This window comes from Panthera leo, chromosome D2, assembly GCF_018350215.1.
Source record: "Panthera leo isolate Ple1 chromosome D2, P.leo_Ple1_pat1.1, whole genome shotgun sequence".
Taxonomy (NCBI): domain Eukaryota; kingdom Metazoa; phylum Chordata; class Mammalia; order Carnivora; family Felidae; genus Panthera; species Panthera leo.
Window position 1 is genome coordinate 60442539 of NC_056689.1, and position 21007 is coordinate 60463545.

Below are 21007 nucleotides of genomic sequence, written 5' to 3' on the forward strand. Positions count from 1 at the left end.
GATTTGCCAAACTAGCCTGACCAGAAGGAGAATGCAAGCTGGAAGTGACTCAGTGCAGCCTGCCAGGCACCGAGGCAGCTACAGGTTGCAGCCCAGAGGAGGTGGGGAGACCAGGGTGGGGGTGAGGGATTGAGGCGCAGGGCAGGAAAAGGGAGAGATCTGTCCCAATACAGCAGCGGGGAGGCTGGGGGCCGGGGGGGAGGGGGGGGGAGGGGGGAATGGGGGAGGGCGGGGCAGGTCAGGATGTGGTTTGGGAGGGGCAACCATCTCCAGGCCCCTTCCTTGGGGGTACCATGGGACAGTCCCTTTCTCTCCTCCTTACTTCCAGAAGTCTTTGGGAGAGAGCTAAGGACAGGATGGGGGAGGGGGCAAGATGCCTGCTGGTGGGAGTCCATGGTCTGTGTTCGTTCACTCATTCTTTGAACAAATGCATGCTAGGCCCTCTGCTATACTCTGGGAGACTGGACACAGGCCCAGCCTTAAAGAGTATGTAGTGCAGTGGGGAAAACAGGGAAACAATTGCAAGGAAGAGCCATAAAAGAGAAAGGCAGTAAGCCGCTTTCCGTCCTACACCAGCTCCACCACTTATTGTCAGTATGACTTTAGGTTTTTCATCTGCAAATGGATATTCGCTTCACAGAGCTTTTGCAAGGATTATATGAGACAATACACATGAGACCCCTGGCACATAGTAATTGCTCAATTAGCGTTAACCATTTATTAAAGGGCTATGCTAGGGTACAGACATAGGAAAGGTACCCAACCCCATCTGGGGAGATTAAAAAAGGCTTCCAGAAAGAAGTGACATCTAAGTCAAAACATGAAGGATACTTAAGGATGAAGAGGGGTCTTTACTTTCAAAAGCCCTCCAGGCAGATGGAACAAGGACAAAGGCCCCCCCAACTCTTCTTGGGATCGGTAGAGTTCAAATTGCTTTAGGTTTAGGGCATCAAGCTTTCATTTGAGAGCCATTCCCTTGCCTGTTGGATGGAGAACATTTTGAAAGACAGCAAGATTAGAGGTAAGGCCCAGGCAGGCCCGGATTAAGGGAGAAGCAGTGGGGATGGAGAGAATGGAACTCATTCATTGATTCAACAAATATTTACTGAGCACCTACTACGTGATAGGTCCCATTCTAGGCACCAGAGATACATCATTAAAAGAAAATTCCTCCTGGGGTGCCTGGCTGGCTCAGGTGGTGGAACATGGCACTCTTGATCTCAGGGTTGTGAGTTTGAGCTCCACATTGGGTATAGAGATTACTAAATAAATAAATAAATAAATAAATAAATAAAACTTTTTAAAAAATTTTCTCCTTTCACAGATCTTATATTTTAGTGTTGGGAGGTGGATAATATTTGTTCAAAATAGAGTACAGAGGGGTGCCTGGGTGGCTCAGTTGGTTAAGTGTCTGACTTTGGCTCAGGTCATGATCTCGTGGTTCTTGAGTTCAAGCCCTGCATCAGGCTCTGTGCTGACAGCTTGGAGCCTGGAGCCTGCTTTGGATTCTGTGACTCCCTCTCTCTCTGCCCCTCCCCTACTCACTCTCTGTCTCTCAAAAAATAAATAAACGTTAAAAAAAGTTTTTGAAAAATAGAATACAGAGTACATGGGTATATGCGCTCGGGACAAAAAATAAAGCAGAGGAGGAGAGACGGTGAGGGTTGGGGTGGAGTGTGTTTTTAAATACAGAGGTCAAGGAAGGCCTCGCTGCATAGGTGACATTTGAGCAAACAATCTCAATGATAGGAAGAAGCGTGCAATAGGGACATCTGGAGGAAACGTGGTCCAGGCAAAGTAAAGGGCAACTGCAAAGACCCCAGGGGTAGGGGGAGACACACCAGGTTTACTTAAGGAACAGAAGAGGAAGCCAGTGTGGCTAGAGCAGAATGAGAGAGGAATAACGGGAGATTACTTATACAGATGGCAGATTGTGTAGGACCTTGCAGGCAATTATAAAACTTTGACTTTTACTCTGGTTGAAGTGGGAAGCCATTGGGAGATTTTGAGCAGTGGAGTGACACAATCTAACACATTTTTAAAAGATTTCTCCGGCTACTGTGTTGAGAACTGACTCCAGAAGGTAAAGGCAGAAGCAGAGAAACCAGTCAGGATCTAGGAAACAATCCAGGCTAGAGATTATGGTGAACTAATGGAGATGTGAAGAAGTAGTCGAGATTTGCTGAAGGTTTAGCTATGGAATGTTCACCGAGAAGTGGAAGACGGCAGTGGGAGAGGGGCGAGTGGGGGGAAGTGTGCAGAAATTAGTACAATTTAGGACATGATGACTGAGATGTTCATTGTACCTCCAAGTGAAGATGTCAAGTAGGCAACTAGTATACAAGTGGATAATCTGAAAGATATTTAACAAAGGATCTATAACACCTGATGAATGATTGAATGGATAAGGGAGGTGAAAGACAGGGAGATATTAAGGTAGCCTCCCTGATCCTTGGCTTGGTGATTAAGTGGCTGACAGGTCCACTGACTGAGATGGGGGACGCAGTGGAGGAGAACAGGCTGGAATGTGAAGAAGATGATGAGTTTAGTTTCCAATACAGTGAATTCAAAGTGCCCGTGGGACATCTGGGTGGACAGCATTGGTTGGCTACCTGATCTGCAATCAGGAGGGTAAATGTGTGGGCTGGAGATACTGACTGGGGAGTCACCAGTAGACAGAAATAAAGCTTTAGGAGCCAAAGGCTCCAGGTAGCCAGTGTCGATTATTAGCAAGAGACTAGGTTGGAGGGCAGGACTCTGCGGACTGTCAACTTTTATGAGATGGAAATTGGAGAAGTCTGTGGTTAGAAAGATAAGAAGAAAATCAGAAGAAGAGTGTGATGTCTTACAAGTTAAGGGGAGCGGTCTAGAAAGGTAAGGAATGCAAGGAATCCTTATCCTGGAGGGCATTGGTGAGGAAGACAGAGAAGGACCCTGTAGCTGCTCTAAGATAGACCTTGTTTTTTCTCCTCACCATCTTTAGAACATGGAATTAAGAATTAGGACTTGGAAGCCATTTTCTCCTTGTTTGTTCATTCAGACATGCAAGCATTCATTTATTCATCCATTCAGGATAAGATTTCCCATGTGAGGGGATGCCAAGTGCTGAAGACAGAGGCTCTGTCCATAAAGGGACTACATTACCACCCCACCCCCCATCAGGAATAAAGACATGGAGGTCCTAGAGCAGAGAGGCTCTCTGGTTTTATGGAAGGATCAGTGACCCATGGGTTATACTGAATTGGATTTGAATCTCAGTTCTACCATTTAGAACGTTAATTGCTGATGACTCCAAAATCTATAATCTCAGGACAAACCTTCCCCTTGAGTCTGTCGTCCCAACATTTCCACTAGGATATCTGAGCCAACTCAAATTCAACTTAGAGCTAATTATCTTCAATTCTCTTCTTCTTGGTAAATGACACGACCATCCAGCCTCTTGCTGAAGCCCAAATCCTAACAATCACTTAAAAACATTTTGGGGGTCAGTGCCTGGATGGCTCAGTCAGTTAAGTGACCTCAGTCTTGATTTTGGCTCAGGTCATGATCTCATGGTTCCTGAGTTTGAGCCCCACATGGGGCTCTGCACTGACAGTGTGGAACCTGCTGGAGATTCTCCCTCTTTCTCTGCCCCTCCCCTGCTCACACTCTGTCTCTTTCAAAATAAATAAAAACTTAAAAAAAAAAAAGACAGAAAGTTCGTAAGGATATACTATATACAGTGAAAAGCACATCTCGATCCCATTCTTATCCCATTTCTGTATGGGGAAGGTGGGCAGCACGGACTCACCCCCCCCCCCCCATATCTAACCCATATGTAGTCCTGTTGGCACTACTTCCAAAATATATCCCAAATCTGATGCTTCTTATAACTAGCTTCAAGTCTAAACTTCTTACCGTGACCTACGAGGCCCTGTGTGTTCTGGCCGTGACTGTCTTCTCTCTCACCACAAAGCCTCCTTTCTGCCCTGGAACATGCCTAATCTATTGCTTTCCCATTTGTTTCTCCTTCTGACTGAAGCACTCTTTCCTCAGGTTGTCAATGGCCTGATTCCTCCTGAACATTCAGGTCTTGGCTCAGATGTCGCTTTTCCAGAGAGGTCTGTGTGAGCCCCTTAAGCTCTATCACAGAAATTCTTACATATTTAGTATTTTTTGTGTATATATGTATGTATGCATGTATGTATATGTTTTCCAGGGAATCCCCTAAAAAATGCCGGGCACTTAAAGGCTTTTGTTAAATATTTGTTAACTGACCAATGGACCTCCAGCAGACTACTTCTAAGCCTCCGTTCCCTTATTAATAGAAGGGGGATTATAATGCCTATTTTGCTTGGTAGTTTTAAGCGTCAGAAATGTGGGGAAAAGTTAAGGACATCAGGAAACTGCCCCACAGAGAACCTTCGCAGTTCCTTGCTCAGTTCCCTCAGACAGAAGGTGCACACTTATAAACCCTCCTTTTCCTCCCAGGTAAAAACAGCTGTGGGTGAAAAGGCCCAGGAAGAAGAGGTCCCACTACGCAGCGGCACCATCGCCCTTTTAAGAAGCGCGGAACTCTCCTCCCACCCTAGTGTTTAATGTACCGAAGTAAGTGCTAGTCACGTGAGGCTCTGGGGGCTGCCCCGCCTTGAAGAGGCGGAGCCCCAGCTTGGAGACCAATAGCAGGAGCAGCCTCCGGAACAGCCCCAGCTCCAGACAGGGAAAAGGGGAGGAGCCCGGAGCCACAGCAGCTGTAACAGCACTTCCGGACAATATGCTCCGCCTTCATCCTCCTCCCCTCTCCGTCGGTCTGGGTCTCCAGTGCCGGGTGGGCAGAACCAGCGGGTGCCGATTAAAGGCGCCGCCGTAGCGATGCCGCTTTCTCCTCGCGTCCCCCTCCCGGTCTCCCCGCCCCCTTCCCGTGTAGCGGGACCGGCCTTGATGTAGGGACACCACCCTCCTCCTGTCTCCGCTGTAGCTCGAGAGTCCGGCTCACTGCAGCCCCCTGCCCGCCCGCATCCCCACCCTGCCGGCCGCACTCTGCTCCGAGCCCATTGTATCCCCTCGCCCCCGGCTGCAGACTCCGAGGCCAGGCCGTGGCGGGAAGATCGGGGACCCCTGTGCGCCCCTCCAGCGGTCCCACGAGCCGGGCCCCTCCCCCGCCCGCCCTCTTTGCAACAGCGAGGTAGCGGCGAGGGCGCCCTTCCCTCGGTGCAGAGGCGGAGGGGGCCAACAGGCGGGCAGCAGGGACTCAACCCCCCCCATCCCCAGCGGCGCCCCCCCAACGCCCCCTACCCCGGGGAAGGAGAGCCGGAGCCCTAGAGAGCAGAGGCAGGAAAAGAACTGCCCGGCGCGCAGTTCGTTTTTATTATCGAGATTATTATTAAAAGGGGGCGGGGAGCGCAGGATGCGGGGGAGGGGGCTAGAGACGCAGCTATTTTTATTAAACAGATTATTTCTGAAATAATAATAATACGCGCAAGATGGCTGAAGGTGGCCCTGATGAGACTGTTGGGTTTTTTTTTTTTTTCCTTTTTTTTTTTTTTTTTTTGATCTGAGGATAAAGCTCTGAGGCGACTGCCGCTGCGGAGACCCTGCCCGAAGTGCCCTCCCCTCAGTTTTGAAGCTTCGGGCGGACAAACGGACCCACAGACCGAGCGACTGGCGTGGGCCCGCCCCGGACGCGTCGCCTGGGCAGCAGCCGGGGGCCGCCGGCGCTCGCCTTTCTGCCGACTTCTTCCAATTCTAATCTTTTTTTATTTTTTGGAAAGGACCGGGGTGGGTGGAGCAGAGGTGGAGAGAAATCGGGACTTGGCATTTTCTCCTCTCTCTCTCCTAATTTGAGGGAGGCCACCAGCCCTCCCCTTAAAAAAAAAAATCCCACCGAGAGAGAAGAGAGAGAGAGATAGAGAAAGCCCGCTGCAGGACCCTCGAGCGAGCGCGCCCGGACCCCCGGCCACCGCGGCTGCCGCCAGGAGCCCAAGATGGCTGGGCTCTGAGGGAGGCAGCCTGGCCCGGCTGGCTCGGCCCGGCCCCGCCGCCGCAGGCTGGCTCCGACCGCAGCCCCGAGCCTTCCAGGCCGGAGCAGAGGCCGAGAAGAAAAGAAAGTGGGGGGGAGGGGGGCCGGGGTGGCGAAGGGGGAGGGCCGGGGCGGGGGGGAGGGGAGGGCCGGGAGCCGAGCCTCCTGTTCATTAGCAGTTGAGAAAAATTCCTTTCTAGTTTGATCAATCCTTGTTTTCCTCGGCAGAGCCGAGGCGCCCGCCCAGCGCGGAGACCGAGAGCGGGGTCTTTCTGCGGCGGGGGCGCCGGGCGCCGGGCCTCCGGGAAGCGCAGAAGTCGCGAAGTGGGGGTCAGGCCGGAGCACCGCCGGGGCTTCTCCCTCCCTTTCTGGTTGGCTTTTTTTTTTTTTTTTTTTTTTTTCCACTTCTCTCCCTCCCCCTTCCGTTTCTATTTGTGAAGGGAGGAGGAAGGCAGAGGCGGGCTGGTGTCTCTGGCCGAGGACTGGAATTTCATCTGAATGACTGCCCCTGCGCGCACGCAACGCCCCGGAGTCGGCCCGCCTGCGCCCCGCAGCCCGCACCCGCACCCGGCCGGCCAGCCGGGGGACGCCCGCGCCGCAGCCCGAGAACCGCCAGTTCGCCTCGCCCGCCCGCTCCGGATCTAGCCGCCCTCGGCGCGGCCGCTCCCGCTTCCCCGGCCTCTCGGACCCCGGACGAGGCGAGTGAGGTGCGGCACTGACGACCTGAGAGGGAGCCCCATCGCCGCCGCCGCCGTCGTTGGAGGAAGTGTGCGGCTCCCTGGCTCTGTCCGCCGCGGGGCGCGCCCCAATGTCAGCCGCGAAGCCGGGCGCAGGCCGCGGGCCGCCGCTGGCCTAGCCGCGCGGTCGGGGGGCCGGCCTCTTATATGGAATTTGGACCCCGGCGCTCCCCTCCAGGGCTGGTGCCCGGCCGCGGCCCTGGCGCAGTCCGCCGCCTCCCGCTAGGCGCTCGCGAGGAGGAGGAGACGCAGCCGGCTGCGCGCGCGGCGGGACGACCGAGGCTCCCTCCTCTGGGGGGCAGACGCGCGGAGGGCGCTGGTGACTGAGCGACTGTCGGGGCTTCCTGGGGCCGGAGCTCGGGGCTCGGTGGGCCTGCAGCTGCACCGGACGGCCCCCCAGAGTTGGGCAGTTAGGGAGGCCTGCCCGGGCCCCCTGCCCGCAGCAGCCATGGCGGAGAATTGGAAGAACTGCTTCGAGGAGGAGCTCATCTGCCCCATCTGCCTGCATGTCTTCGTGGAGCCGGTGCAATTGCCGTGCAAACACAACTTCTGTCGGGGCTGCATTGGCGAGGCGTGGGCCAAGGACAGCGGCCTGGTGCGCTGCCCGGAGTGCAACCAGGCCTACAACCAGAAGCCGGGCCTGGAGAAGAACCTGAAGCTCACCAACATCGTGGAGAAGTTCAACGCCCTGCACGTGGAGAAGCCGCCGGCGGCGCTGCACTGCGTGTTTTGCCGCCGCGGCCCCCCGCTGCCCGCGCAGAAGGTCTGCCTGCGCTGCGAGGCGCCCTGCTGCCAGTCCCACGTGCAGACGCACCTGCAGCAGCCCTCCACCGCCCGCGGGCACCTCCTGGTGGAGGCGGACGACGTGCGGGCTTGGAGCTGCCCCCAGCACAACGCCTACCGCCTCTACCACTGCGAGGCCGAGCAGGTGGCCGTGTGCCAGTACTGCTGCTACTACAGCGGTGCGCATCAGGGACACTCGGTGTGCGACGTGGAGATCCGGAGGAATGAGATCCGGGCAAGTACCCTACACACACACACACACACACACACACACACACACACTCCCCCTACCTCCTCGGGACCACCCTTCCAGACAGGCTAACTCTTGTGACATCAGGCCAGAGGCGCCCTTCCAAACTCTTATACCCTGAAAGTTTGGGGGCAAGGTCCTGGGAAGAAAGGTCTCCCACTACTTGATACATTTCTGCACCTGTGCACATAGAGTCCATCTTTTGAGTCATTTATAGAATTGAGGTGAGGGGTAGAGTTTGGGTGTTGCTTTTCTGTTCTGCGCACGGCTCCCTCCCCCAGCCTTGTTTCTGTGGGCCCTATGGGAAGTCACCAAGGCAGTGACCCAGGTCCTGCTTCTCCAGCTGCTGTTTATGTAATGAGTGTCCTGGTGCCGCTGCTGTGGCTGACATGATCCATGATGCTGGCATACCAATGAGGAAGTAAACAAAAGCAGCCATGTTAGTTTCAAGCCCTATTGGAAACACACTGGGGGCGGGGGGGTGGGGTGGAGGGGAGCTTCCGGAGGAGAACAGAACTCTGGTATCTATCTGGACAAGGCCTGGACAGCCAGCGGCATCACTGAACAGTCTCAGCCATTCTGATTATTCCCAATTGCCCACTCTTCATTTGTGAGAATCACTGCTCTCTGTGTGCCTGTGTATATTGCATGCGTCTGCATGAACAAACCTTAAAGTATGTGTCTTCATCACTGTGAACCCTTTTCTCCCAGCCCAGCCCTCTATCACAGCCCTCCCACATTTGGGGAGGGGAAGTGGAAGACGGAAAAAGAATCCTGTGGGTTTAAGGTTGAGCTGCCTTGCAATCTGGTTTCAGGCAGCTGGCTCCCCTGGGCTGCCGGCTGGGTGATTACAGAACCGCATCCCCTCCCATTGTATACACCCGGCAGCAGCGGCCAATGTCAAAACCGCCTTCTCCCTCAGGCCTCTGGGCCTGGCTTTGGAGCTGGACTGAGGCAATACTTCCGTCCCCTTCCGTGGAGGGGGGCTCCTCCTAGGTCCCTCCCTGGTCCCCTGGCTTTCAGCATTGAGTCATACCAGAAGGAAGGGGTTGGCCTGAGCCATCTCAGAAGCCCCAGCTTGGAGCCCGGGTGTGATATCATGGGGGTGAGGTTGGGCTTTGGTTGCACTGGGAGCGTTTAATGGGTGGGGGCCCTGGAGGCAGTTGAGGCCAGTGGGGAGCTTGGGTATGAGGAAGCTCTGAGCCTGGACGGTTGTGGATGGGGGCTGTTTCCTGTGGGGGGGAACCAGTCAGAATGAGTCACTGTTTAGCAATTAAAAAACATACACTTACAACTAACAAAAGGCAGGAGAGCCACCGCAAGCTGAGGGCAGGGATAACAAATAAAATTTGCTGTATAATTAGTTTCCAATCGGATGGGCTAACTCTGGGTTTTGTACAGGACAGGACCTATGGTTTCTTAAAGGAAGCATAGGGGATAGAGAGAGGAGCCATTCTCTTCCTTTCCCTGGAGTTGAGAATCAGAGGCCTAGGGAAAGCAGTGAACCCCTAGTGCCCACCTGCAACTCCGGGAGGCAGAGCCCAGACTTTTCTCAGTATGGGGAAGCTGCTGGTATTAATAAAGATGGAAAGACTGGGGGAGGAAGGGAAAAGCGCAAAGGCAGGAGAAAGGAGCGCTGTCCAGTTCTCTGTCCTGGGTTTGGCAGTGGAAAGTGACGGGAAGGGAAAAGACCGAGATGTGGCTGAAAGGAACCAAGGAGGGGGCAGCAGCCAGGATGATGAGTGAATTTGTGCCTGCACCCACGCTTTTGCTCTTAACTGTGTCTGAGTGCTAGGGGTGCTTTTCATTTGGGTGGGGAGAAAACATAATTGTGCCTGATTCGGTAGTAGGAGGGTATCTTTAGATGTGTGTCTATGTTTGCAAGTGCCTCTGAGACTGCTTGCTTTGCCCTTAAATGCACCTGTCTCCCGTCTGTATAATTGGTGGGGGAAGGGGTTGCCCAGGCATGCAGAGTATACTCTGGGGTTCCCACCACCAGGTCCATGATCCTGGCTCGTGGAAGGAACTGGTTGGGAAGGAAGTGCTGAACTTTGTCAGCCCCTGTGAGCATGCCTGTGTGTATGTGTGTGTGTGTGTGTGTGTGTGTGTGTGTGTGTTCATTCCTGTTCCTGATGTGGGCAGGCGCACAAGTAGGGGGGTTGCATCAGGGCCAGATGTGCAATTCTGTGCACCCAGCATCTGTGTACCCAGCAACCTGAGTCTTATTCCCCTCCGGGTGCCCCCACCCCAGGCCCTCTGGATTCTCTCTGGTGACTCAGGGCACTGGAGTTGGAAACCCTTCCAACAGGCCAGCACCCCTCAGTCTGAGTTGGACTTACTGAACGTGGAGAAAGGGGCCTCACCCTCAGGAGAGGGGAAGAGCCATAGGGAATCTGAATGGAAGAACCCATCACACTGTCCTTCCTCCAGCCAGGGAGAAGGGCCTTTTCCTGGGCCTCTTTTCCCTTGCCTGAGGGCCTCTGATGCCGTGGATACGGATGAGAGCAACAATTCTCCGGGATATAGGAGCAGATACATGGAGACTTGGCACATGCCTTAAAATACGGCTCTGCTTCTTGTGTTTCCTCTTATGTCTTCTGTGGGGTAGGGGTGGGAGGTGCTGCTGAAACGTCCTATCGGTTAGAAATAGGAAACTCTGATCAACCTCTCCTTGGTGGCTCTAGTCACATACTCACAAGCACCCACATGTGCAAAGGCCAGTAGCCTAGAGCAGGAGCCCAGCAGGGAGGCAAGCAGGGCTTCTCTGCAGCCTAGGGCACTAGCAGGGGAGTCAGGCCAACTCTGTTGCCCCACTCTGCCCTTGCAAAGCCATTGTGTAGACCACATTGCCCTGAAGCCTGGAGGCCCATTGGGTTGGCCCCAGAGACCACTCTGTGGGACATGCCCAGACCCCAAATGTGTTCTCCCTTGGGGCTATGAGAGGATAATGGCCCAAAATGGGGCTATCCAGGTGGGCCTGAGTCTGGCAGCCCTAGGTAGTCAAAGCCCCTTCCAGCCCTCAGGTTTAGGGGTTCATCTAAGCAACAGGGAACTGGTGTAAGCCAGGAGTATCCCTATCTCATGACCTCCTTCAACAAGAAAAGAAGACCTAGTTATATGTATGAGGGACTATGCAGGGTGTGTGTGTGTGTGTGTGTGTGTGTTCAGGTCATAGTAGTGCCCCCGTGTCATTCCTAGGCCCCCAGATCAAAACTGGAAATGTTGCCAGAACCCTTTTCCTTAAATGTCTCATAGGTTTAATGTTGAGAGATGTTCCCTGGGGTGGGGTGGGGGGGCAGGGAGAGGATCCCACCGCTCAGGGCCAACTTGGGGTTTGTAGCTGCCAGAGGCGAGGTGGCGCTTTCACTGCCCCCATTGCCCCTGGCTGGAGGGCTTGCACTGGGACCCTGGCGGGGACCCTAGGTCTCCGCCCCATGTGTCCATCTCTGGGTGGGCTGTGGGGGTGGAGGCTGCCCTGGCCCAGCTGACTCGGGCAGCACAGACCCCACTGCTCCCTCCTCCCCAGACCAGACTCCTGACCTCTCAGGTGGGGAGGCAGCTGACCTGTGTAAGGTGAAGGGCAATGTAGCTGTCCCTTCCTTGATCATCCTGAGTCTGCAGGGAAGGTGGGTCTGGCTCAGCCTTCCTCCCTGGGCCCCAGGCAGAGAGGAGTCTGAGGCAGAGGCCCAGCCCCCACCGCCACCGCCACCCCAGGATCCTGCTGACACAGCCAGGCGCCTGTCATGCACGCCCTATTGATTACTCGGCCTCCTGCAGCTCTGGATGGCCGTGCGTCCATGTCTGTCTGCAGGTGTGCGCACACGCGTGTAACCGGAGTGTCTGGTTGTGCATCCCCCATGTGACCGATTTTCTTGTATCTCCTGTGTGTATCTCTGAGAAGGTACAGCGTGAGTGACCGACTTAATTGTGTAGCTGTCCTGCGTGTGGCTGTGGGGTCCAGAAGGCGTGCAAGCGCGCGTCTGTGAGAGACGAGGTTGACTGCACGGCCCGCTTGCTGTATACCTGTGATTGGAAGTTGAGGGTGTATTGCGTGACTGTCAGCACCATGTTGCTAGCATGTGGCTGCCTGCTCGGGCTCTGAGACTTGTGCGACTTTCTCAACTGGTGGGGGTGTTGGGGAGGGGAAGAAAAGATGGAATTCACCTTCGGGCGAGCTTGTTGCCTGTGGCCGGTATCGGAGGCAGAGGTCCAGGTGGCTCCTGCGATGCTGTGTTGGGGGCAGTGTGGGTGGGCCTAGGAAGAAGGTGAGCCCGGCTTGGGCCCCTGCCCTGGACCAAGCAGGCAGGCCTGGCTGGCCTCCTCCCTGCTCTGGGAAAGCCTTCCTTCCCGGCCGGCCTGGTATTCAAACCCAGACAAAGGGGGGCTTTCTCTCTCGCCTCTTTGTTCTGCTGCCCCAGAGCGCTGCTCTCTGCATGGCAAAAGCTAATTCCACTCTGCAGCTGGGAAACCTTCTCTAGGGTCTGCCGGGGCTTGTTTCAGAGAGCCTGCTTCTCTCCTTGCCTTGGCTTCTGCCCTCCAGCCTCTTCCCTCTGCGTCTGTGGTTGCCTCTGCCTGGGGGTCCGCATGGTAGCCCAAGGTAAGGGCCGAGGCCTGGAAACTGCCCTGTGACAAGGGGAGAATGCTGTGGCCCAGGGAAAGAGGAGGCCAGCATGCTCCTGGGACGAGGCCTATAGTGAGAGTGGGGGGCAGGTTTGGAAGCTGGGGAGGGGGTCAGGATGGGGTAGCTCTGAGCAGGGGCTGCAGCCAGAGCTAGAGCTGAAATGGCAGCTCTCTGGGCAGGGGTGTGAGCAGAGAGAGGTGCTCAGCAGCCCAGCCCCCTCTTCTTGCCCCCCATGACTTTCCCCACCACCACCACCACAGGGGCTGCTGGATCCAGCACTGGCCCTGTCTGAAAATCTCAGACAGGGGTTGCCTCTGGCCCAACCCCTGGGGCCCTGTTCCCTCCTGACCTTGCTTCTCTTCAAGGTTGACTTGAGGGTTTTAGTATTATTATTTATTAACTTTTATGCAGCCCAGAGTCCCCATGGCCTACCCGTCTGCCCAGTCCAGTCTGGCATCAACAATGCCAGCTGGGCCTGACCAGTCAGACTCCAGAGGGATGTGAGGCTTTCCTGGGGCAGGAATGTAAGGAGCTAGGAGTGCCCCTCTCTCAGAGGGAGCAGCTCCGGGCGGAGTCTAGAACATTGGGCGACAGGTAGGAGGATCAGGATGTCCTGGGGCCTGTTCTTCATACCTGTCATGTATGATGGAATGGGAATGGAGTGCCCCCATGTCTTCTTGATGTTTTTGCCCTCACGGGACCAGGAGGAGACCACAAAAGGCCTTACTTAGGTTCTAAGGGACAAGTGCCTCTGAGTGGAGTTGGGCCTCATATCGCCCCTCCTCCTTCCTGCTGGAGGCCTGGTCCCTCCAGCGCTGCTAGTCTAGACCAGGGTTCCCCACTCCGCTGTGCTCCTGTACTGCACTCTTGAGGTGTGCCACAGTCCAGGTGACTCACTGAGCGCTGGGAGGGGTTTGTAAAGAGCCCCCATATCCTTACCCCCTGCACTGAGAGCCCTTGCTCTGAATCAAGCAGGAAAATCTGGTCCTATCTCTCAGCTTTGGGTTTTTCCCAGATGGGAAATGGGGCCTCAGCTCTCAGCGATTCCTCGGACATTGGGATGGAAAGAGGCTGCTGGTAGCGGGAAGGGGTATAGGCCTTGCTTCCTCTGCCCCTGTCTTCCAGCTTCTCAGCAGCCTGATTCAGTCATTTGGTGGAATTGAGGTGAGGGGTAATGAAGAGGCAACAAGTGAATATTCCTGTCCCTTCCCCCAGTTTCCCGGTGCCTGAGGTAATAGTGATTCCCCCCAACCCTCTGGCTCCTTCAGGTTTTGTCTGTGGCAGGATTAAGATCATCTGGCCCCAAGAGAGGGCCATCCCTGCAAGGGTGAACTGGCCAGCCTGGGTCCCTGGGCCCTCCTCCCAGCCCTCTGTGATGACTGGCAACTCTTGGCCAGTTTCCTTCCCATTCCTACCCCCTCCCCTACCTACCCCTGCAGCAGAGACAGGAGCTCCATGTCCTCTGAGATGGGGGAGGGGGAGTGAAACCCAGCCACTTGCTAGAGAGTGTGGCCCCTGCCTTTGCTAGGCCTAGATTGGGCTCCCACCCCAGAGGGCTCTGGGCAGGCAATGTCCCAGAGTAGAAGTACTGCCAGGAAAGGCTCTGAGAAAGGTCTGGAAGAAGGCCGGGGCTGAGCTCCACCCCTAGAACTGGACAGGAGGTGCCTCCTTTGGCTTTTCCCTGAGGAGTCAGCCATGAGTTCCTTGAAGGGTTCCAGAGGGGCGGGAGAGGGGCCTCCCACTGCTCCAAAGGATGGGAGTGGAACAGCCCCCATTCCAGTCCTCTGAGGGAAATTGGGCTGGGAAGCTAACCTTGGTGCTGCCTCCTTCCTGTCTCTCATCTGGGACTTAGCCCCAGGTGTGCCCCTAATCTGATACTGATGGGTTTGGTCATGAGAATTAGCTAGGTGGGGAGACCATAGTGCGCAGATGTATGGGATGGAGTCAGGGGTGGGGGGCTTTCCAATATCCTGAGCATTGGGAAGGCAGGAATGGCCCGCTGTCTGAGACACATCTGCAGAGAGGGGCCCTGTCCTCTCAGTGTGGGTACAAGGCATCCAGAAGGCAAAAATTTGAAGGCCAGTTGTTACAAGGGAGGTAAAAAGCCCTACTGTTCCTGAAGGGGTGTCCTGGCCACCTTGCCTTTATGGCAGGCCTCCCTTAAGTGTCTGGGACTTCAGGAGGCCCAGTCTTCACCTGTAGGGGGCCGGATGCAAGTATACGTGTAGCTCTGTGCGGCACTGTGCATGAGGTGGTGCCAGGGCCCAAGTGGCGATGCGTGCTTGTGTGTGTTCTGGGCACTTCTACCAGGGGCTGCTACCCTCTTGCTCTAGCTGTGGGCAGTCTCACTGGCAGGGAGGACGCATGACTGCCTCTTTCCTCCCCTGCCACTCAGCTGTGTCTCCTTACAGGCTCTGACTCTCAGGCTGGCAGCGACCCTTGTGCATGTTGGGCTGGTGTGGGGACCTGCTGGAAGGGCAAAGTGCCCGGGACAGGGCAAGGTCTCCTGGGGCTGGTTCTTACAGGTCCTGTCCTAGGTCATTGGTCAAGTTGATGGGGCAGACAGTATCCCAGGCTTCTCCAGCTTAGAATCCGGCTTCATACTCCCCACCTCCTCCTGTCCCCGGGTTTTTGTTTCTGGGGCAGCCAGCAACTCGCAGCGAGGTTGCTGAACTCTCTTGCCGGCCTTGGTTTCCCCAAATGTAAAATGGGTCAGAAGAGTGAGGAAGGGATTAGTGGTTGTCTCTGGGGAGCCAGCTGGGTGTGGGTGGGAATGGGGGTTTTAGGTCAAACTTGAGGGTCACTCTGAGGCCCCCGCAGAGGAAGAAAAAGAACGATTCCTTGTTGAGTGGACACTTACTGTGAGCTAGGTTCTCTGTAACCTGCTTTGCAAACCTTATTTTTGTGGGCAAAACCGTGCCTTTATTCAGTCAACATGCTATGCAACTGTCGAGTGCTGGGGTCTCTGTGTCGCCTGGCTGAGAAGGGAGGTAGAAAAAGACCGCAGCAAACCCTATTTTCAGCAGGCTCAGAGCTTTGCAGGGAAATCAGACCAACTTGGAGAGGCAGGCTACAGAATAATGTCCTGGGGTGCCTGGGTGGCTCAGTTCGTTGAGCATCAGACTCTGGATTTTGGCTCAGGTCATGATCCTAGGGTTGTGGATCAAGCCCCGCGTCAGGCTCTGTACTATGTGTGGAGCCTGTGTAAGATTCTCTCTCCCTCGGCCCCTCTCCCCCGCTCGTACTCTCCCTCTCGCTAAAATAAAATGAATAAATAAGTAAATGATTTTTAAAAATGAATAGTGCTGTCCTATAGGTCTTTCTGTGATGATGGTAATGTTTTGTATTTGTGGTGTCCAGAACATTAGCCATTGGTGACATATAGTTATTGAGCACTCAAACTGAGGCTGGTACAACTAAAACTGATGTTTAATTTATTTTAATTTATTTAAATTTAAATAGCCGCATGTGACTAGCTGCTACCATACTGGACAGTACAGCTGCGAGGGAAGGCACGCTGTGACAGCCCCACTGCATGGCAAGGACAGGGAGTGACCTGTGCAAACTTCGAACAGGGGCCATGGAAAGTTTCCTAGGGAGTGGGCCTTAAGTTGGGCCTTGAAGGACGGACAGAGGGAGGAAGGGGGCACTGGTGGGCTGTAGAAAAATGTCAGCAGAGGGGCGCCTGGGTGGCTCAGTCGGTTAAGCGTCCGACTTCGGCTCAGGTCATGATCTCGCGGTCCGTGGATTCGAGCCCCGCATCGGGCTCTGTGCTGACAGCTCAGAGCCTGGAGCCCGTTTCAGATTCTGTGTCTCCCTGTTTCTCTGACCCTCCCCTGTTCATGCTCTCTCTCTGTCTCAAAAATAAATTAAAATGTTAAAAAAAGAAAAAAGAAAAACGTCAGCAGAGTGCAGGGAGTTCAAGTGTGCACAGAGCATTGGAGACAGGATACCAGCCCACCTGGCTGGGGGGCGGGGGGTGGTGTCAAGTTGTAAGAGAGCCGTCATTGCCAAAATATTGGAAGGAGGGAGTCATTGAGGTTCTTGAGCAGGAAGAGACCGTGTTCGAAGAAGCATGTCTGGTAAGGGAGGATGACAGGATGGATGGAACAGGCAGGATGGACAGGGCCGGGAAGGGAGGATTGTGGAGACAGGAGATCAAGGGCTGAGAATAACAGCTTCATCCAGCACCTTCCAGTAGACTGGCCTCAGGTTCTTAAGCAAGCCACAGAGTCTCCCTTCCACTTGGGTCCAAATGAGAGGCTGAGGCTCTCATTTGGAGGCTCATTTGAGGCTTTAGCAAGGACTTCAGAGGCCTAACCCTCAGCGTCAAGAACAAAGCTGCCCTTGATGCCCTTAAGTGCAAGTAAGGCAAGTGTAGGGTGATATCTCTGGACTAGGCCAGCGGGCCTGGATGACCTCGGAAGGTTGTTTGTCCCTCTGCAACCTAGGGTACTCATCTCTAAGATGGGGCTCCCCAGAGAAGCGGCATGACTTGTACATGCTGAATCACCTAGGTTTGTGTCCTAGCTGTGTGACTTTGGACAGATTGCTTAATCTCTCTGGTTTCCTCTTCTCCGAAATGAAGATAATAGTAGTGCTTAACTCACAGCATTACTGGGATGATTAGATAAGTCTGTATAGGAAAAGCACTCAGAACGGGCTGGCTGGACCCTGCCCTCAGAAAGCTCATGGTTTAGATACGTGTGGGAAGCTATTCCAGGCTTTCAGTTCTTGGGAACAGGCTTCCCAGACAGCTGTCACCAGGCCCCTGGGATTGCATGGGGGGCCAGAAAGGGTTGGATGGCAGAAATTTAGGTCATCTGAGTCCAAGAATCTATAGGATGAGTCTGTTCTGTAGCAGGAAGGATGGTGCTCACCCATCCTTGGTAAGGGATAGAGCCGCAGTCCCCTCTGACACCCCTTCCCCACCTGTCCCTGCAGAAGATGCTGATGAAGCAGCAGGACCGTCTGGAGGAGCGAGAGCAGGACATTGAGGACCAGCTGTACAAACTCGAGTCCGACAAGCGCCTAGTGGAGGTAGCTAAGCCCAAGCCCGTGGTATGGGGTGGGCCGGCTTGGGTGCAGGGCCTTGGGCTGGCTCCCTGCTGGGGCTAGGATCTGTTGTGTGGTCCACGCTGTGCCAGAATCCCTTGGTCAGTTATTCAATGAACTGTCGATTGCTGAGCCCCCACTGACGTCAGGGGTAGCCGGCCCAGAGCCCTGTGCTACCAGCAGGGAAATTAGCAGGTTCAGACCTCGCCGTGGGGAGCCGTGGGCAGCCTGGGGATTCGGGGTCCCAGACTCCACCGCCCAGGACGCGAGACAGGCAGAAGCACAGCCCGAGGTCCCTGGCGCTCACTGCCCGCCCGCTCCCGCCCCCGCGCCCGCAGGAGAAGGTGAGCCAGCTGAAGGAAGAGGTGCGGCTGCAGTATGAAAAGCTACACCAGCTGCTGGACGAGGACCTGCGGCAGACGGTGGAGGTCCTGGACAAGGCCCAGGCCAAGTTCTGCAGCGAGAACGCAGCGCAGGCGCTGCACCTCGGGGAGCGCATGCAGGAGGCCAAGAAGCTGCTGGGCTCCCTGCAGCTGCTCTTCGACAAGACAGAAGACGTCAGCTTCATGAAGGTGGGCTGGGACCGGGACCAGCCGGTGGGATCCGGGTCATTCCTCAGCCGGAGTCTGGCATTCTTTGCTCCCAACCAGTTTCCCCCACCAGTATGCTCCCAGGGCTCTGGAGCCAGCCTGCATGGACTCAGAACCCTCCTCCTCTGCCCTTTCTAGCTTCGTGAGCTTGGGGGCGAGTCATATATGTTCCCTATGCCTAAATTCCCTCACCTATAAAATAGGGTTGATGATACAGATCTATAATCCTTTATCCACAATTCCAAATTTTAAAGATCTCTGAAAACTAATAGGAAAAATTCTGACAACTCATTTAACAGAAAAAAAAAAATTGACCTGAGCTCATGTTGGCAATTAATGGTCTTTATTTATCTTGCTTGACACAAGTATTCAAACATTTTGCTGCAGAAACATTGATGTATTGGATGATGGTGTCCTACTGGGGATAATACATAACGTATAGAACAGGCACCATATTTTCCCTCCTACAATCCAACAGTTTCCAAATTCCAAAACACATCTGGCCCCATGAATTTCAGATAAAAGACTGAGTGCCTGTAACACCTTGCTACCGTAGTTGTGTAGATAAAATGATGGATGTATAGAAAGCACTTAACCGTGTTTGTCACGTAGTAAGTGCTCAATAAACGTTAGCTATTCTTAACTTCTAGAAATGGAGGACTGCCCACCCCCCCCCCCCCATTCGGCCCTTACCATACTTTGGGGGAATCAGACAATCAGCCCTGCCTGGGGGGAGGGAGCATGGGGCAGCTCTGCTTTCTCATGTTGCCTTACCCACTGACTAACCCTTTTCTCTCCCCCTAGAACACCAAGTCTGTGAAAATCCTAATGGACAGGTGAGCAGATGGCCACCAGCCCCCAGGGGAACACATCTGGGGGAGGGCAGGGAGGGCCAGGCCCACGGGGGGAGGTAGGGCAGGCTCACCGGTGATACCTCCTCACAGCAGATGCCCCGTCCACTGCCCCCAGGACCCAGACCTGCACGGGCAGCAGCCTTTCTCCCCCTAAGATCGGCCACCTGAACTCCAAGCTCTTCCTGAATGAGGTGGCCAAGAAGGAGAAGCAGCTGCGCAAGATGCTAGAAGGTGAGGGTGGTATCCTCAATGGAAAGGAGAGAACCCCTTGGGCAGGGGTAAATGCCAGAGCCTTCTCTCTGAGAGGCAGCATGGCCTAGTCAGATAGTCTTTTCTTCATATCCTGGCTTTGCCCCTTCTAGCTATTGGACCTTGGGAAAAGCCACATGCCTTCCCTAAACTTCAGTTCCTTCAGCCGTAAAATGGGAATAATAATAGTATCTACCTGCTAATGGAGTAGTCAGCATTGACCAAGATGGTGCATGATGTAACGAGCTTGGTCCTATAGACAGAAAGTGGGGAAAGGAAACCTGGGTTGCTTGGGATGGGAGCTTTGGCGACTTTTGCCCCAAACTCTCCACAGGCCCCTTCAGCACACCGGTGCCCTTCCTGCAGAGCGTCCCCCTGTACCCCTGTGGCGTGAGCAGCTCTGGGGCGGAAAAGCGCAAGCACTCAACGGCCTTCCCTGAGGCCAGTTTCCTAGAGACGTCGTCAGGCCCTGTGGGCAGCCAATATGGGGCAGCAGGCACAGCCAGCGGCGAGGGCCAGTCAGGGCAGCCCCTGGGGCCCTGCAGCTCCACGCAGCACTTGGTGGCCCTGCCGGGCGGCGCCCAACCAGTGCACTCAAGTCCTGTGTTCCCCCCATCACAGTATCCCAATGGCTCTGCCACCCAGCAGCCCATGCTCCCCCAGTATGGCGGCCGCAAGATTCTCGTCTGTTCTGTGGACAACTGTTACTGTTCTTCCGTCGCCAACCATGGTGGCCACCAGCCCTACCCCCGCTCCGGCCACTTTCCCTGGACAGTGCCCTCACAGGAGTACTCACACCCGCTCCCGCCCACACCCTCCGTCCCCCAGTCCCTTCCTGGCCTGGCGGTCAGAGACTGGCTCGACGCCTCCCAGCAGCCTGGCCACCAGGATTTCTACAGGGTGTATGGGCAGCCGTCCACCAAACACTACGTGACGAGCTAACGCCACGCAGGCAGTGGGGAGCTGGGGAATCTTCCCCCCTAGCCCCCAGTGGCTCGGGAATTATGCATCCAGAGACCTGCCCTTCTACCTTCCTGTCTTCCCTCCCTTCCTCCTTCATCCCCCCCCCCCCCCACCAAGTCTTTTCCTTTTGGATTTTGTTTTGTTTTGGGCTTTGTTTTTGATTTTTTTTTTTTTTTTTTTTTTTTTAATGAATCTCCTGGACGCGGAGGTGACAGTGAGAGCTGGCCTGGGCTGGGCTGCAGGTAGCCCTGGAGTTGGGAAAGCATCTACTTCAAGGCATTGAGCTCTCTCTCTCTCTGTCTCTCCTTTTTTCTTCTACTCCTTCCCCTTCCCACCCCCTTGGCTTGTAGGAGCCTCAGCTTCCCCTAAAGCCTTGGGGGATCCCACTCTCCTCACCCAGCCCGGGGAGGATGGACCAGTGCCCACTGGCCTGTTGCTCGTCTTGTTTTTCTTTTGGGCAGTTTGATCACTGACTGAGTAAGGAATGACCTGTAGATTGTGGGGCTTTTTTTTTTTTTTTTTTTTTAATTTTTTTAAAACCAAGAATGATTTCTCCTGCTTCCTTCTTCTCAACATCCTCCCAGATGGAGTTCAAAGGCCACTTCTCAAGCAGCTTTTGGCACCTTCAGCCTCAGAGTGGAATCTTAAAGACAGGAACCCCATGTCCAGGAAAGGGGAAAAGGAACTTTGCCAATGATAGTGACCACAGCAAAAGCAAATAATAATAATATTAATAATAATAAAGAGAAATAAAAGAAATAATAAAATAAAAAAACCATAGCACAGCCCTTGTTGAGGTCAGTGGGGGAGGAGGGGCTGCCCCGAGTTGGGTCCTTGCCTGGATTTTGACACAGCAACTTCCTGTAGTGAGCACTTTGTATGAATCGTGGACTTCCTGTTCTCAAGA

General features: G+C 54.6%; 1 protein-coding gene across 1 annotated transcript; it reads left to right on the forward strand.

Annotated features, from left to right (window-relative positions):
• Positions 1–6140: 6140 nt before the first annotated feature.
• TRIM8 (tripartite motif containing 8) lies at positions 6141–20628 on the forward strand. Its single transcript, XM_042909347.1, has 6 exons — positions 6141–7753; positions 17334–17429; positions 17783–18016; positions 18839–18870; positions 19004–19119; positions 19472–20628. Exons 1-6 carry the CDS (start codon positions 7184–7186, stop codon positions 20077–20079), a joined length of 1656 nt encoding a protein of 551 aa, XP_042765281.1. The 5' UTR covers positions 6141–7183; the 3' UTR covers positions 20080–20628.
• Positions 20629–21007: the final 379 nt, after the last annotated feature.